The sequence below is a fragment of the Columba livia genome, chromosome 1 (assembly GCF_036013475.1).
Source record: "Columba livia isolate bColLiv1 breed racing homer chromosome 1, bColLiv1.pat.W.v2, whole genome shotgun sequence".
In the NCBI taxonomy this organism is placed as follows: Eukaryota; Metazoa; Chordata; class Aves; order Columbiformes; family Columbidae; genus Columba; species Columba livia.
In genome coordinates this window covers 185963177-185980884 of record NC_088602.1, presented here as the reverse complement: position 1 = coordinate 185980884, position 17708 = coordinate 185963177, and the positions used below count along the sequence as shown (strand labels likewise).

General features: G+C 41.0%; 1 protein-coding gene across 14 annotated transcripts in view; it reads left to right on the top strand.

The window, feature by feature from the left end:
- Positions 1-17708, top strand: part of ANKRD26 (ankyrin repeat domain containing 26) — a 61481-nt gene that overhangs the window by 8700 nt on the left and 35073 nt on the right. For 3 of the 14 annotated variants that reach the window (XM_065048814.1, XM_065048807.1, XM_065048803.1), the window contains exons 7-20: positions 2418-2468; positions 4313-4346; positions 4426-4498; positions 5748-5808; positions 5966-6078; positions 7111-7258; positions 8040-8101; positions 9076-9187; positions 10846-10874; positions 10977-11043; positions 13667-13728; positions 14703-14814; positions 16471-16499; positions 16602-16668. In XM_065048814.1, coding sequence (XP_064904886.1) covers positions 2418-2468; positions 4313-4346; positions 4426-4498; positions 5748-5808; positions 5966-6078; positions 7111-7258; positions 8040-8101; positions 9076-9187; positions 10846-10874; positions 10977-11043; positions 13667-13728; positions 14703-14814; positions 16471-16499; positions 16602-16668 — 1020 coding nt within the window. Of the gene's footprint in view, positions 1-2415; positions 2469-4312; positions 4347-4425; positions 4499-4608; positions 4643-5747; positions 5809-5965; positions 6079-7110; positions 7259-8039; positions 8102-9075; positions 9188-10845; positions 10875-10976; positions 11044-13666; positions 13729-14702; positions 14815-16470; positions 16500-16601; positions 16669-17708 lie in introns of those variants that run through there. The other 11 variants (XM_065048816.1, XM_065048804.1, XM_065048817.1 and 8 more) reach the window with 9 other exon arrangements.

Here is a 17708-nt window from a genome sequence, read left to right as displayed (position 1 = left end):
GGAGATTTGTGAAGTTTCTTGATAGACTGAAGGAGGATTTTCATTGTGCAGTGCTTTTTTTTGTGGGTGGTGGTGGTGGTGATGTTGTTTTAAGGGCTTGGTACAGGTAGTTTAATCAGCAAAATATTGCTTTCAGCCAAACAGCACTTTCTGTTACTGCTTTCTGTGAGGGTAGATAATTGCTGTGATACCACGGTGTAGTGGCTGATAGGCCTGAGCTATTATTTTAAAATATGACTTGAAGAATACTGTTGGGTGATTCTGAAACTGACATACCCTCAGTGAAAATAATTTGTCCCATTTCTTGAAAATTATCATACTACTAATACAAGTCCCCAATATTATGGGAAGTCTTTACTTCTTATGTTCATTTGAAGAGGCATAATAAATGCGAAGAGAATGTTATGCAAATTAAGGACCTGGAAGGAGAAAGTGTGTGCTGTTCTCAGTCTGCTTCTAGTAAGGCTTGGTTTTCTTCTGAGTAGCATGAATCCTTTTGACCTTGTGCTCAGTCTCTTGGAAGATGATCTCAGTGTGTTGAGAGAGATGAGTAGCATATAGAGGACACTCATTGGCGTTATTTCTGCAGTGTCTGGCTTGCACCTGCAAAGCACATGTCCTGCATCATGATAGTCCCTTTGATATGCTGCATAACAGGCTTTGAAGCCTCTGTTAGTGGAGAAGCTGGGATGATCTTGACAGACCAGAGAAACACCCACTTCAGAATTACTTTATTTTGTTCTTCTCTATTGTTTTCCTGGCATCTTCAGTGTTGTCCTTATCCCTTTTGCTGGTTTTTGTACTTGTTGAACATTCTTCAAAATATTCTCGTCGAATGAGCAAGTCAGCATATTTAAGAAGTTGGCACAAGCTTATTTGATTGTTTACTATTTGTCAGAACATGACACTTTCTATTAATCATAGGCGAGTTTGCAAAAACCTCCAAATGAATGGCTTCCAGCCCTAGCATATTGAATGACAGACCTTCTGGATTTGAAGTTGGAATTTCTCTGGCAAAAAATAATAATTCTGCAACTTTTCTAAAGGCAAGGATTCAGATTTCCTGTGTATCTGCAGTGGCAGCTTGTTTTAGTTGCTGCACTGCCTGTTAGCATATTGTTCCTTCAGTGTTTCCCTGAGTCCCTTCAGACACTGTGGGTTTTTAATCGTAGAGCTCTTGGAAAATAAGTGAGTGCTCCAGTGTGATTTACATCTCCTGAGGTCATGAGTTGTCCTGTATCGCTTTTGAAGAAAACTGAGAAATGGAGATGGGATGAGAAACCATCGTGAGGTCTTTAAGTGTATGTTTTTTGATAGGAATCCTTTTGCCACATCCGTTACATGTATTTAGAGTAAAATCAATATAAGCAGGACTCCCTTCTGCTCTGAGACAAATGTTTCCTTACCACAGAGAAATTTGGTTTCAGGTAGCTGCAATAACAGAACCTCACTATTAAAATACTTTAAAATATAAAATTTTACTAAATAGGATGGGTGGAGCAGGTGGTTGGTGATTTATATTCTAAAACTTCTGCCCCGCAATACACAGACATGCACAGGCACAGAAACACGCCTGCGTGACACTCGCAACAGTCAACGCACCTGTTTTGGTCCACTTGTGGCCTGCCCTGTAGTGCTGAGGGAACAGGGTATTCGTTCAGACTGCTTGTCATGTCTGCATTCTGGTTGGTGTCATAGGCTGCTGCATGTCAACAGTTTAGCATGGTCACATCAATGTAAGCAGGACTCTCTTGTCTTCACACTGATGTAGGAGGGGCCTATGTATCAGGCATCAACTGACACAGCTTTTAAGGTGAGCTGGTTTAAGGCAACATGTTTCTGGGCTGCTTTTTGAGTGAGGGATAACAAGCATGCTAAAACTGTAACTTGAATGATTGTAAATAACATAATGGCTGGAAGTTGTGTAGTGGTGGAGCCAAGATTTCCTTCAAAATGTCTGGATAGTGTATCTCCAAAGTTTAGTTATAGGCACTTAGGGGTTTTGGGGATGCTTAGAGGGAGCGGGTTTGAGTGTGCTGTATGTATAAAGCACTCTACAAATACGAAGGAATTGCGTTTGCAGTCTATGCTAGATGAGGACTAGTCAAGTTAGCAGTACATTTCTGGTAATATGTTGCAGTATTTCAAAATGTTGGAATATAGGTATTTTACATGGAGCCAGTAAATTAGGTTACACTGTTTGACACTGTCCCTTGAGAGTAGAGTTCTGTCGTTTGTGATTGTTTTCATTTCTAGCACTTAAAACTGTAGAGTATGCTCGTAGTCGCAGTGCATTCTCCCATTGCTGTAGCTTTGTTGATGTGCTGCTTATGTTTTCCAAATTTCTGGTAATTCAAATTTATTCTGATGTCACTGTTTCGTCTGTCCTTTTCATGCCTTTTCCTGAATGGATATAGAAATGCAACAATCTCCTACCCGCACATCAAGAACAGGAAAATCAAGGAAAGGTATTCTGTACAGTAGCATTTCAAATATGAAACATATTGTATAATGTACAAATACATCTATGATGTTTTCTATCCTGGTGGACCCTATTTTGGTGGGTTTGCTTTTATAAATCAGATTTGCGAGCAGTCTTTGGGCACTTTTTGTTTGTTGGCATGTTTTGCATGAGTCATTTGTTATTGAATCGTTTGCTTTGTGTCATCAGTGACAGTAATTTTTTTTTTTTTTTTCTTAATATGTTCTTTGACTGCTCCAAAATGGAAATAGACTTCAGTTAAAGGGGAAACAAGTAACCCCCAGAGACAGCTTTTCTAGATCCCGTTTCTGTGGTAGGGCATCAAGGTCTGTCTGAAAGCATGCTCATGAACTTCCTCTGTTGCCTTCTAAGAGGCAATGTGACCTGGTTTCGATCATTGCTTAAAGTTACTGTACATTGAAAGCCAAAGTTCAGATAACTTCCTTAGCTGATTTGATTAATTATAACTGTACTAATCAAAAATATATCTGAAGTATTGTGTCAAGAGTTTGTAACTGGCTGTTCCTCCCTATCCCCCCAGTTCTAAGAGGCATGTTTTCATTCAGCTTGGGACGTTAGCAGGTAGATTAGACTGTGAGCACTGAGTTTACAGGAAGCTGCAGAATGTAAAAATAATTACTCTTTTAAAATATTATGTGTTTGTAGTAGGAAACATTAAAAATCAGAGACTGTGTTAGTATTTTAGCTAGTTTAGCTTGCACTGGAAGTTTCAGCCTCTAGGTTTTGTCTGCGTGACATGTCTACAGTGAACATGTCTACTGTATTTCATGGTCTGAAAGCCTTGTTCAGGTCAGGAGATGTACTCATCAAAGTTCCCACATAAACCCTGTCTTTAGGACAGACACAATTTGCATGCTCGTTTGTGGTTTACTGGTAGTAGAAGAGATGTCTTCCAGCATGGTATGCCTTTGTTTTCTTTTGTCTTCAATGACTTTGCCCAACAGCTCAGTTTGGTTGTCAGCATGTGACTTCATGGAAGGTCACCTGTCTCCATCTCCTGTTTGTAAACAACTTCATTTTGTTATGATAGTTAACAAGAATTAGTTATTGAGAACTTGAGGAGTGCTGAAATAGCCGCTCTGTGGAGGTTATATTTGTTTGGTTTTCCCTTCCGTCTTGGGACTTGAAGAGCCTTTTTGTTTCATCTTAGTTGTTGATAGTTGAGATTTTAGCACTCTTCAGGCTGGATTCCTTGAGTGCAGATTTCATTAGGACATCAGCGATGTGCCAGAGGGCACTCTCGTTGAGTTTGCAGATGGCCCCAAACTGGGGGGATCATTCTATATGCTCCAGGGCAGCGTTGCCATTCAGAGGGGCCTTGGCGAGCTGGAGAAAAGGACTGTCAGGCATGTCTTACAAAATTCAGCAAGGACAAATGCTAAGTCCTGCACACAGAGAGGAACAGCCTCTTGCTACAAAACGTGTTGGGACTGCCTGGCTGGAGAGCTGCTTTGCCGAGAAGGACCAGAGAGTCTTGGCAGAGAGTGAGCTGAGCATGAGCCAGCAGAGTGCCCTGGCGACTGAGAAGCTCAACAGTGTCCCGGGCTGTATTAAGAGCAGCATAGCCAAGAAACTGAGAAAAGTGATTGTCCATCCTCTTTGGCAACTCACTGGAGTGTGTCCAGCTCCCTGGGTACAATTTTGAGCCCCCAGTGCAAGAGGGACTGCATGTTGTCTTGTGTTGAATTGACTGCCCAGAGTTTCATTCTCTTATGACCTTTAGAGTTGTCCATGTGAGATATTTATATGTATTGGTTAATTTTTAGCATGCCAAATCTAATTTCAACATGTCAATGAATTTTTACACAGCAATAGATGACTCTTCCCAAGGAGACTCAATAAGGTGAGACTTTGAAAATACCTAGCACGTACCTGAGGAATCATTTGAGAGACACAGCACTCATTTTGTTTTGCTTTTTAAGAAGCTCTGAGAAAGAGGAGGGTGATGACAATTGGCATACCTCTGAGGAAGAAGAACTCTATTTTACCCCCAAGGTACGGTGCCTTTACAGGAAAAATGTTCTGCAAAAATAAGTGATTTGAAGGCAAGTTTTCTCTGGGATTGACAGAAACTGCAGTTCCAGCCAATATTCTTTTCTCCTTAGAAGCAGCCTCTGGCCTGCCAGCCTCTCTTCTGCTGTGAGTTTTTCCCTAAAAGACCTGTAACTGTGGCCAAGCATGCAGTAGATTTGTGGTTTGGGGCAAAAGAGCAATAGGTGACGGGATAAACAACCACATGGTTTTATTTATTCTTGTTCATTTGAGTCAGATTTGCAGACCCTGAAAGTTGATAAGATACTATGCTAACATATTCTGTTCTTCTCCAAACATTGTTATTATTTCCTGTAAATTTGGTGATAGAATCCTAACTGCTAAGAAAAAGGGCATTTATTTACCAAGATCTACTGAAATCCTTCATCACCTAGTTCTCCTTTCCTCCTCGTCAGGTTCCTTAAGAGCACTCAATAGATGAGTTATTCAACTGGGTCATCTTTTTCCTTCTATGAGATGGCATTCCATGCTTGCATGTAATCTCACACTGCATGTTTTCCCTCTCTTTTGAATGCTTCGGTAGTATTCTTTCTGTCAGCTACAAGCTCTCATAGCTGTTTCTACTGAAGTTCTGAATGGTTTTCAACTTCTGCAGTGATGTGCGGAGCATCTAGTCTGTTGCACTGGGACTCTGCAGTGGTGAGGAACCTGAGTGTACTAGTTGAACCCTCTCTGTGATGGTAGAGATACAAGCATGTTTAGTTTTAAATATGCTTTAATTTTCTTGCACTGATTTAAATAGAAATGATGCATTTTTCTGGCATGATTTTTAAATTTAGGGATATTTTAGTAAGTGTACTTGCAGGTACTAATTTATGCATTCAGTCTAGGGATCTTAACAGTTACTCGTGTTGTGTGTATTTGCAAGCAAGCATCCTGAAACTGCAATCGTAAATACAGCTGACTTTTACAAATATTAAAACCAGACTTTTAGAACTCTGATGCATCTCAACATAGTTTTGGAAACAATTTGCAAAAGATGTCTGCACAGTGTTTTGGGGTGAAATACTTACTGCATTGCATATGTGAGAAGTGTTTGCATAGTTAGAACTATAGGATGGAGCAAGCACCTGAGCACCAGCAAAAGGACAAGCCGATTGTATTTACTGTTCAAGATTTGATGTGAACAAAGGATTTGTTTTTGTTACCGTTTTAAAAAAATTGGTTTGCTTAAATAAATCTTTATTTACAGAAGCTGCAGAAGCCAAACTTGACACTGTTAATGAATGCTGCCCAGAAGTTCAGGAAAAAGAGTAAGCTGTTTGGAAAAGATTGTATGATATACTGATATATAAAAGTAGACTTGATAAGTAGGGTTTTGGTTTTTGTGGGTGTTTTTTTTTTTTTTCTTTTTTCTGTTTACGTAACGCCTTTTGTTCACATGTGTTTTTCCTTTTCTTGTGCTTTAAGATGATGATGACAGTTCTGGAAATGAAAGTCCTAAGTCACCAAAGAAAAGCCTCAAAGAAGAACAGGAGGAGGAAGATCAGGAAGATGAAGAAACTCAGTCTAAAGACATACAGGTGGAGAAGCAGGGAAAGAAAACAAAACCTAAAGGGGAAATTAATCAGAAATTGAAGGATTTTAGTAATGCTAAGTATGAAGGGGAAGCTTGGTGTGGAACTGGAGATGTCTGTGATGATGATCATAAAATAAGTAAAGAACTTGATGAAAAGGTGGAGGAATCTGTTGATACTCCTGTGTTTTTATAGCTGGGTGTTATGGAAAGGTGCAAGAAAATGTAACTTCTGTGTCTCCAAAGATAATGAATAATGAAGTATCTTGCAAGTCAGTGCCAAAACAAGCTGTCTTTCAAAATCTAAATAATTTGCAAGATACACAAGAAAGCCAGAATAGGAAAAGCATAATTCAGGAAAAGTTTCACAGAAATGCTGACAGAAATGCAGCAAAAAGCCCAAAGCTTGAAGGCCAGAGACCAAACTCTCTTGTTCTTGAATGTGTGGATGAGGAAGATACTGAGGAAGCACTGAAGCAAGAAAGGGAAAACTTGTGCTTAAATAGCAGTCAAGAAAATTTAAGAGCAGCATTTCACTCAAGCACCAAAGTAAGCATATAGGGATGATCCAATAACAACATTATTTTCTAAGGGTGGTACAGGTAAGAAACAAATAGTAAGCTGGATTTCTCTTAATACTTATTCTTCATATATGTCCATCTTTCGATCATCCTTTTTGGTATTAGAAAATGTCTCACTGCTAACCAAATCAGTTTCTTAGGTATAAGAATAATATCAGGCAACATTTTCCGTATTTTTTTATGTTGGTTGCAGTGGTTTTGCAGTAAAAAGAATAGGCGATAGACTGTTTCTGGAATCACTTGAATTTTTCTCAGGGGCTTTGCAGAACTGGAGGTGAGACTTAGAACATTAGGCATTGCTTTCTACTCATGTAGATTCCTATGGAAAAACTGAAAGTCTGGTAAAACAAAGTTTCCCTGTTGTCTTAAACAAGAAAAGTGTTTTTCAAGTTGTTGATGGATGGCAAAGAAGGTGCTTGTTTCTGCTCTTTCCAGCTGCTTTGATCCATTTCTTTTAGGGAGAATCAACTGAATGTGAAGAAAAGGAGGAGGAGCAGGAGAAAGAAGACACTGGTGAAAAGCTACAAACTGCAGTTGTTGAGGGAGTGAAGAATTCCATTTGTAATGATAACCATCAAGTCCACAATGCTTCAAAAGAAAATGCTGGTGAGAGAAATGAATTAGTAAATAGTAGTCCCAGTGTCGAGGGTTAAGATTGTGGGGTGACAATAAAACAGCTTGTATGAAGGCTAGAAAATGCAGCTAGTATGAAGGCTTTAGCTGACAGGCAAATTCACTAAAAGAGAAACTTGGTTTTTTAACCAAAACCAGGACACCCAGTTATTCCTCTCTAAATGTTAATGTACAGTAAATGAAATAAAATGGTGATTGATCTCTAAGACAGCAAATGTTTCCCTTGCCTGTGAATCGTAGTGGGCATTGGCAGAGAAGGAAAGCAGCTTTTGTTCCTTTTCATTAATTCTTGAAGAACTGCGATTATGTTTTTGGATTCCAAATAATGCTATATGATGAAAGCAAGAATGATACTTGCTTTGCTCTGTTGTCCCTGAAGTAATCTGAACACGATGCACACATGATAAAAAAATAGAAGACTAAGAGTGTCTTAGGTATGACAGTAGTATTCCCCTTACTGGCCCATATTGTTTGATTGTTCTTAGCTGAAGCCTAGGAGAGATTTGAGTTAAGCTGAGAGCTGTTTGTTCCAGTGCCTCACCTTCTCCAGTTTTTAAATGCAGAAGGTCTCTCCAGTGCAACAGCTGTGTGTGCTTGAAAGCATTACCAGCTTGTTCAGAGGTGAGCACTTTGGTCCATACCTCAGGTCTCAGAGTAGGAGCAGAAGGCATCTTTGGGATGCAGGGCTTGACCGACGGGGAAAAGCAGAGTGAACTAAAACCACTCAGTGTCTCACTTGTTACCTCGTTTATAGGTGCCCTGCCAGCCGAGGGAGCAGAGGAAGAGGAAGATAATGATTCTCCCTGGGATTCCGAGGTACTGTCTGTGGAAGACTCAGGGGTCCCCACCAGAAGGGGTGCATGGAGGGGAGGAGTAAGATCCAGAAGCCCTTGAGAGCTTGCTGTTGCCTTGAGCCCTAACGCTGATAAGGCTCATTTCTTCTAGTGCTTCTACTCCATGTTTGTAACCAGGGCCTGGCAGGATTGTTGCTTTTTCACTATACAGCCCTATTCTGCTGACCTGGTCAGTGATTTCCCTTAGGGTCTAGAACCTAGACGGTTAGCTGCTTCTGATCTACCTTTTATAGGTGTACTCTGGCCCGTTTTGGAAGTCGGGTTAAACAGAGATACCACACATCCTGGCTGTATGTGCCCTTTTAGTTCTGTCTGTGGTAACAGGCGGGCTAGAAGGAAACAAGCAGGGTCTGTAGCTAACCCCCTCTGGCTTTGCTTGTGAGAAAAAAACAAACTCTCTCCTACCCCCTTCTTAAAATCACAGGACTAAGGACTAAATTATTTTTTTTCTTTTTTTTTGGGGGTAGCCTGAGTTTCTGTAAGCTCTGCCTTGCTAGTCTCCATTCAATCCAAATTGCCCTTGTGACTGGGAGTATGGATGTATTCTGTCGCCATGCAGGATACGTGCCTAAGAAACATAAGCACAAACTTGAATGTCAGGTCCTAGTTCAGTACAGAAGTTGGATCACCACAGACCTGCAGCTGTTGGTTCGCAACCCACATCTTCAGTTGCCATGTTAGTTTTCCTTTCTGGCTGTCCAGTTTCTCAGTGTGACAGAATAGTTTAGATGAGTTGTAAGGTTTTTGCCTAAGACCTGAAAACACACACAACTGTTGTGATTTTCCAGTATAGTCCATCTTGGTGGGTCCTTTCCTGGGGTCTTAGAAGAGGTTTTTGTACCTCTAATATACTTGATACCACACTGTGCAAGTTGGCTTTTTGCGTAGAAATGAGTTGAAAATGCATTTGTACCAATTGTCATGCATATGTTTTAGGTTATAGAGTCGGATTGTGAAGGTATGAGGCAAGTATCGTCCGGTGTGTTTCTCCCAGCCGCAGACAGACAAGGAATATACTCCAAGATTCTCTCCGAGGAATGCAACAACGGTAACTTCCTGGGGGACTGGATGTTTGTCTGTAGGCATTTATCGACTCAAGTGAACTTTTATCAGTGTCTGTCTTAGCAATGCTGTTACGATGTGGGTGCATGCTATAGCAATGAAGTGCTTACCTTTTGAATTAACACCAGTAATCATAGCGCTTGCTGGTCACTTTGTTAAAAGGAAGTTGTCTTGTTTGCATTATGTGTGTTCTTTGGACGTGTTTGTATTTTTTGGATTCAGGTTCTTGTTGCATGATGATGAAAGTGTATGTGGTTTAGGACTGAGCTGTCTGAACACTTAAACGTTACTGAATGCTAACGCATCAGAAGAAAGCTGTGATCTGGCTAAACACTTTTACCCCCAGCTTAATTGGTGATAGCTTTCTGTTTCGCTTTGCCTAGGAGCTAAAATGGGACCGAAAGTTCAGGTTTTGTTGCTGAGGGTTTCTGCCTCTATTTTGTGATACGGTCTCCCTAGCATCTTGAGCATAGGATGGCAGGGAAGTGTTGCTCTTGGGGTAGAACTCTTTCCAGAAGAACTTCTCCTTTACCAAGTGGTTTGTCGATCCTGCTTCTAGTATAGGTACAATAGGACAACTGAAGAAGCTAGTCCAGTTTGAGTTTAGTAAGCTAGAAGCAAAACTTGACAAGCTCCTGGGAGATTGCAAATCTACTTGTTGAGTAGTTGTCATGGAAGTCTGCTTTGTGTGATTCCACTAAGGCAAGTGTAAAATCCCTGTGGAAAGGGGGTGAAAGGTCGTTATGGTAATCTTTCTAAGGTGTTTCCATAGTGCTAGACCACCAAGTGAAGTGAAATCAAATACTGTTTGCTTTTAATTTTTGTTTCTTGTTTTGATCCAAAAATTTTGCTGTGGAGCCGTTCTTAGTAACACTTCACGGGCTCATTTCAGGAGAGGACTCAAACTCAAAGAATTAAGCAGAGGATTTGAGAAACATAGGTGGGCCAGTAGATTGTGTGGCTTTGGAAATGATTTAATGTTGGACAACATTTAAGGAAATGAAGTATTTGGAACTATACTACAAGTGCAGATTACAACCAAACAACATTTGTTTGTTTCCTTGCAAGCTAAACCAGAACAATTTGATGAGAACTATCTCGATTTTCTTTTTTCTTTTTTTTTTTTTCCTTTCGCTGAATGACACGTGTGAGGTTTCTGTGTCTGCACCCATGCTTTCTGTGTCCCATCAATGGAAAGGAAAATACTCCTTAACACAAACCACTTGCAGAATTGTAGTCGTAGCGCTGTTGGACTGTTTTGTGATCATTCGCCATAGCAGACCGGATTTGGCTTCTGAAATAATCCTTTTAGAAAACAGGATTCAGCTCCTCCAAAGGACTAAGTGTTTTGATTTTGTTCGTTCAACAAGCCCGACCTTATTGCTTCACATGAATTGTCCTAGTTTTGTGATTATTGTTTTTTAAATCCAAGGTGGGTGATGGGAAGTGTGTGGTGTCCATTTCTGGTATAGTCATACAAATGCTATATGATGAAGCAAATTGAAGGTTAGGTATCATACTCTTGATGAAAGAATGCTTTCAACTAATACTTAGCTGTAAAACTGGTGATGTTGAATGGAGTAAAAGAGACCTTCAATTAAATAAAATAACATTTTTCAAAACTTTTTTTTTTTTAACCTCCAGGCTTTTCAGAGAAACCCAGCAATTCCCAGGTAAGTATTTGTTCATGTCAGATTGGCTACTTGTTGTCCTCATCAAATAGTATGTGGTTACTTTGAAATTGGCTTATTGTCATTGGATTGTGTCTTTTATAGCTGAAGACTCCAGAATCTGCTTTGGAAATGAAGGAAACCTCTCCTAAAAAAAGGCAGCAGGAATCAGGTAACGTTTACTTCATGTGGTTCTGGGTTTAGCTTCATAATCTTTCTGGAGAGGAGTATTTAATAAAGCATCTGATTTATTTGTTTTGCAGATCTGTTAGAGGAATTAGGGTTAGGAGATGCAGATGATGTTGGAGGTATTCATAGCAGTCTCTGTAGTGTTTTTCGTTTTTTTTTATGGCCAGACACATTGTACTGGCATGGTTTTTTTTTCCTAATATTAAATTAATGGTTCTAGCAAGGTGTTCTGGGAAAAGGTGGCCTACTGAAAAACACCTCTATGCACGTGTGTGCTCCTCCTCTGGTCTGCCATTCAACACTGCAAATACCCTTCCATGATGTGGGCTTCCTCCTCTACACCTGCTGTCATCTCCCCTTTTCAGGGGAGTCCTGAAGTTTGCTTTCCTTCCAGTTTCTCAAAAAAACCCTTCCTGATATTTGTGGTTCCCCGAGCATGTGCCGTAGCTGATTCCGGGCTAGGGATCTGCAGTTTAAGCTGTCCAGGCGCTGCAGGTGAGGCAGAAAGGATCATTCTTGGGCTCATCCTGTCGCTGTCCGTAGCAGGAATGATTGCTTACCTGGCTTTTCTCTACCCGTCTGGCAGTTGCTTTGGAACGTGTAGCAAATACATTCCTTTGAGGCTGGAAACTGCCCAGCAGGTTCAGAGGCAGGGGAAGGAAGCGGGGAAGAGAGACAAGGTGGGAGGAAATGACAGTGTCAGCGTGTTGTCAGGAATTCTCTTTTTTTGGAAACAAGGATAAAAGTGACACAGCTAGTTGGTCCACTATAAATTGGAGGGAGGATACATGACTTGAGTGTTGGTTTAGTTTCCTTGTTTTAACATTTATTGATTTCCATATTTCCTATTGAGATGAGTTTTTAAGAGTTGCTACATTCAGCTATTGAAAATAGAAATGAGAGAGAGGTGAACAGATCTGTCAGCAAGTATGTGAACTTGTAACTTTGAAGTATAGAATACAAATGGTTCCAAGTACCTTGCCATCCTTGCTTCAGGGGAATAAAAAAAGTACCATATTTCTTTTGGCAATAATAGAGATTAAACTTCTCCCTAGGAAAAATCTCATTCTCTCCTCTTGCTCTTCCGGTCCTCCTCTCACTCTGCCTCTTCCTCTCGCTCTTCTCGTGTCTCGTGTCTTTGCAGTGGGTAAGCAAGAGCAGGTCCTCTTGTGCCCTTTAATTTGTGGTGATAGCGTTTTTGTAAAATGCATAGAGGTTTGTTAAAAGTTGTTCAAGCATGAGTTCTGGTTTTGTCTGTATTACACAATAATGTGAGATGTAGCCCTATAGCGGATCATTACGTTATATATACGTTTGTATAATATTACAAACACAGAACAACCACCTTTTCGTAGCTCGTTTCGTGTCAGCTGCTTTTCTGGTGTGTCTTTATTCATTTGTGCCATGTTAGTGTTTACCCATGTGTTACCGTGAAGATCAAGTGTTAAGAAGTAGATGTGACAATTTCTTTCCAACTTTTATGGTTGGCTTTTGGTTTAAGCAATTTAGATTGCTTCAGCAAAGCATCACAGTTCCTGCAGCACAAATCTGTGTGATTCTGAAAGGCCTGAATGCCATCCTTCGCAAGTTTATTTCATAAATCTGGAAAAAAGGTGCAGTATCTTGCACAACGGAGTGTTCAATGAGAGATTAGATTTCCAGATCTATTTATTTTGTGACTACTCATAAGAACTTATTGAAATATATTTTTGGGTCAATAGTGTAGGGTCAGTTTGGGTCTGTAGTGTTGTTCCTATGTCTTCTGTATAGAAGAGTAGCTGCTTTGCACTGTAATCTGCACAAAATGACTATGGAAGACAATTGATGAGGAGGGAAATCTCAGAGGAGAGAGGAGTGGTAAAAGCTAATTGGAGAGAGCACTAAAAGTCACATGAGTGAATCCTGAGTCACTTTTACTTAATGGAGTAGCTTAAAAGAGCTAAATGAAGATGGTCGCATCTGGCCAGGAACCCACTGAGACTGAACCTTTTGTTTGTCTGGTAGAGAAGAGATTTGGATGTTAATCCCCTAAGACAGAAACAACGTTTGCATGTTTGGGGTGTGTTGGAGCTGTGAGCCCATACTCTGTGTTTCAGTGGCAATGCTGAGGTGTTGAGCGTCTGGGAAGGTGCAGGGTAACACCCCTCTGTCCAGGAAGAGCTTTCATGGTGGCACTACAAAAGGAGCATTGTCGCTTCATGATTTTAGTGTGAGGATGTTACGGACACTGTTTCTACGTTACCTCCTGTGCAGCGGAAAGTAGTAGTAAGTGCCAAATTCTGGAGCTGTAGGCTGGAGAGCAAGTGACCTAAACTCTGTATCTCACCGGACTGCAGCATGCAGGAGTCTCTTCCTGAATTGGGCTGGGTGTTCCTTGTAGCTGTGACAGCTGTTGTTCATATCCATCTTCTGCTGGAAAGGAGACAAGAGGAGGTGGCAGTGAAAAGGAAATACCATGATGTGACCAGGCGTGAAGAAACACTCACTTCTTAGGTTGTCCTTAGCAAGAGAACCACTGCGCATCTTTTGGATGCAGGGCTTGACCGACGGGGAAAAGCAGAGTGAACTAAAACCACTCAGTGTCTCACTTGCTACCTTATTTATAGGTGCCCTGCCAGCCGAGGGAGCAGAAGGAGAGGAAGATAATGATTCTCCCTGGGATTCCGAGGTACTGTCTGTGGAAGACTCAGGGGTCCCCACCAGAAGGGGTGCATGGAGGGGAGGAGTAAGATCCAGAAGCCCTTGAGAGCTTGCTGTTGCCTTGAGCCCTAACGCTGATAAGGCTCATTTCTTCTACTGCTTCTACTCCATGTTTGTAACCAGGGCCTGTCAGGATTGTTGCTTTTTCACTATACAGCCCTATTCTGCTGACCTGGTCAGTGATTTCCCTTAGGGTCTATAACCTAGGCGGTTAGCTGCTTCTGATCTACCTTTTATAGGTGTACTCCGGCCCTTTTTGGAAGTCGGGTTAAACAGAGATACCACACATCCTGGCTGTATGTGCCCTTTTAGTTCTGTCTGTGGTAACAGGCGGGCTAGAAGGAAACAAGCAGGGTCTGTAGCTAACCCCCTCTGGCTTTGCTTGTGAGAAAAAAACAAACTCTCTCCTACCCCCTTCTTAAAATCACAGGACTAAGGACTAAATTATTTTTTTTCTTTTTTTTTGGGGGTAGCCTGAGTTTCTGTAAGCTCTGCCTTGCTAGTCTCCATTCAATCCAAATTGCCCTTGTGACTGGGAGTATGGATGTATTCTGTCGCCATGCAGGATACGTGCCTAAGAAACGTAAGCACAAACTTGAATGTCAGGTCCTAGTTCAGTACAGAAGTTGGATCACCACAGACCTGCAGCTGTTGGTTCGCAACCCACATCTTCAGTTGCCATGTTAGTTTTCCTTTCTGGCTGTCCAGTTTCTCAGTGTGACAGAATAGTTTAGATGAGTTGTAAGGTTTTTGCCTAAGACCTGAAAACACACACAACTGTTGTGATTTTCCAGTATAGTCCATCTTGGTGGGTCCTTTCCTGGGGTCTTAGAAGAGGTTTTTGTACCTCTAATATACTTGATACCACGCTGTGCAAGTTGGCTTTTTGCGTAGAAATGAGTTGAAAATGCATTTGTACCAATTGTCATGCATATGTTTTAGGTTATAGAGTCGGATTGTGAAGGTATGAGGCAAGTATCGTCCGGTGTGTTTCTCCCAGCCGCAGACAGACAAGGAATATACTCCAAGATTCTCTCCGAGGAATGCAACAACGGTAACTTCCTGGGGGACTGGATGTTTGTCTGTAGGCATTTATCGACTCAAGTGAACTTTTATCAGTGTCTGTCTTAGCAATGCTGTTACGATGTGGGTGCATGCTATAGCAATGAAGTGCTTACCTTTTGAATTAACACCAGTAATCATAGCGCTTGCTGGTCACTTTGTTAAAAGGAAGTTGTCTTGTTTGCATTATGTGTGTTCTTTGGACGTGTTTGTATTTTTTGGATTCAGGTTCTTGTTGCATGATGATGAAAGTGTATGTGGTTTAGGACTGAGCTGTCTGAACACTTAAACGTTACTGAATGCTAACGCATCAGAAGAAAGCTGTGATCTGGCTAAACACTTTTACCCCCAGCTTAATTGGTGATAGCTTTCTGTTTCGCTTTGCCTAGGAGCTAAAATGGGACCGAAAGTTCAGGTTTTGTTGCTGAGGGTTTCTGCCTCTATTTTGTGATACGGTCTCCCTAGCATCTTGAGCATAGGATGGCAGGGAAGTGTTGCTCTTGGGGTAGAACTCTTTCCAGAAGAACTTCTCCTTTACCAAGTGGTTTGTCGATCCTGCTTCTAGTATAGGTACAATAGGACAACTGAAGAAGCTAGTCCAGTTTGAGTTTAGTAAGCTAGAAGCAAAACTTGACAAGCTCCTGGGAGCTTGTAAATCTACTTGTTGAGTAGTTGTCATGGAAGTCTGCTTTGTGTGATTCCACTAAGGCAAGTGTAAAATCCCTGTGGAAAGGGGGTGAAAGGTCATTATGGTAATCTTTCTAAGGTGTTTCCATAGTGCTAGACCACCAAGTGAAGTGAAATCAAATACTGTTTGCTTTTAATTTTTGTTTCTTGTTTTGATCCAAAAATTTTGCTGTGGAGCCGTTCTTAGTAACACTTCACGGGCTCATTTCAGGAGAGGACTCAAACTCAAAGAATTAAGCAGAGGATTTGAGAAACATAGGTGGGCCAGTAGATTGTGTGGCTTTGGAAATGATTTAATGTTGGACAACATTTAAGGAAAAGAAGTATTTGGAACTATACTGCAAGTGCAGATTACAACCAAACAACATTTGTTTGTTTCCTTGCAAGCTAAACCAGAACAATTTGATGAGAACTATCTCGATTTTCTTTTTTCTTTTTTTTTTTTTCCTTTCGCTGAATGACACGTGTGAGGTTTCTGTGTCTGCACCCATGCTTTCTGTGTCCCATCAATGGAAAGGAAAATACTCCTTAACACAAACCACTTGCAGAATTGCAGTCGTAGCGCTGTTGGACTGTTTAGTGATCATTCGCCATAGCAGACCGGATTTGGCTTCTGAAATAATCCTTTTAGAAAACAGGATTCAGCTCCTCCAAAGGACTAAGTGTTTTGATTTTGTTCGTTCAACAAGCCCGACCTTATTGCTTCACATGAATTGTCCTAGTTTTGTGATTATTGTTTTTTAAATCCAAGGTGCGTGATGGGAAGTGTGTGGTGTCCATTTCTGGTATAGTCATACAAATGCTATATGATGAGGCAAATTGAAGGTTAGGTATCATACTCTTGATGAAAGAATGCTTTCAACTAATACTTAGCTGTAAAACTGGTGATGTTGAATGGAGTAAAAGAGACCTTCAATTAAATAAAATAACATTTTTCAAAACTTTTTTTTTTAACCTCCAGGCTTTTCAGAGAAACCCAGCAATTCCCAGGTAAGTATTTGTTCATGTCAGATTGGCTACTTGTTGTCCTCATCAAATAGTATGTGGTTACTTTGAAATTGGCTTATTGTCATTGGATTGTGTCTTTTATAGCTGAAGACTCCAGAATCTGCTTTGGAAATGAAGGAAACCTCTCCTAAAAAAAGGCAGCAGGAATCAGGTAACGTTTACTTCATGTGGTTCTGGGTTTAGCTTCATAATCTTTCTGGAGAGGAGTATTTAATAAAGCATCTGATTTATTTGTTTTGCAGATCTGTTAGAGGAATTAGGGTTAGGAGATGCAGATGATGTTGGAGGTATTCATAGCAGTCTCTGTAGTGTTTTTCGTTTTTTTTTATGGCCAGACACATTGTACTGGCATGGTTTTTTTTTCCTAATATTAAATTAATGGTTCTAGCAAGGTGTTCTGGGAAAAGGTGGCCTACTGAAAAACACCTCTATGCACGTGTGTGCTCCTCCTCTGGTCTGCCATTCAACACTGCAAATACCCTTCCATGATGTGGGCTTCCTCCTCTACACCTGCTGTCATCTCCCCTTTTCAGGGGAGTCCTGAAGTTTGCTTTCCTTCCAGTTTCTCAAAAAAACCCTTCCTGATATTTGTGGTTCCCCGAGCATGTGCCGTAGCTGATTCCGGGCTAGGGATCTGCAGTTTAAGCTGTCCAGGCGCTGCAGGTGAGGCAGAAAGGATCATTCTTGGGCTCATCCTGTCGCTGTCCGTAGCAGGAATGATTGCTTACCTGGCTTTTCTCTACCCGTCTGGCAGTTGCTTTGGAACGTGTAGCAAATACATTCCTTTGAGGCTGGAAACTGCCCAGCAGGTTCAGAGGCAGGGGAAGGAAGCGGGGAAGAGAGACAAGGTGGGAGGAAATGACAGTGTCAGCGTGTTGTCAGGAATTCTCTTTTTTTGGAAACAAGGATAAAAGTGACACAGCTAGTTGGTCCACTATAAATTGGAGGGAGGATACATGACTTGAGTGTTGGTTTAGTTTCCTTGTTTTAACATTTATTGATTTCCATATTTCCTATTGAGATGAGTTTTTAAGAGTTGCTACATTCAGCTATTGAAAATAGAAATGAGAGAGAGGTGAACAGATCTGTCAGCAAGTATGTGAACTTGTAACTTTGAAGTATAGAATACAAATGGTTCCAAGTACCTTGCCATCCTTGCTTCAGGGGAATAAAAAAAGTACCATATTTCTT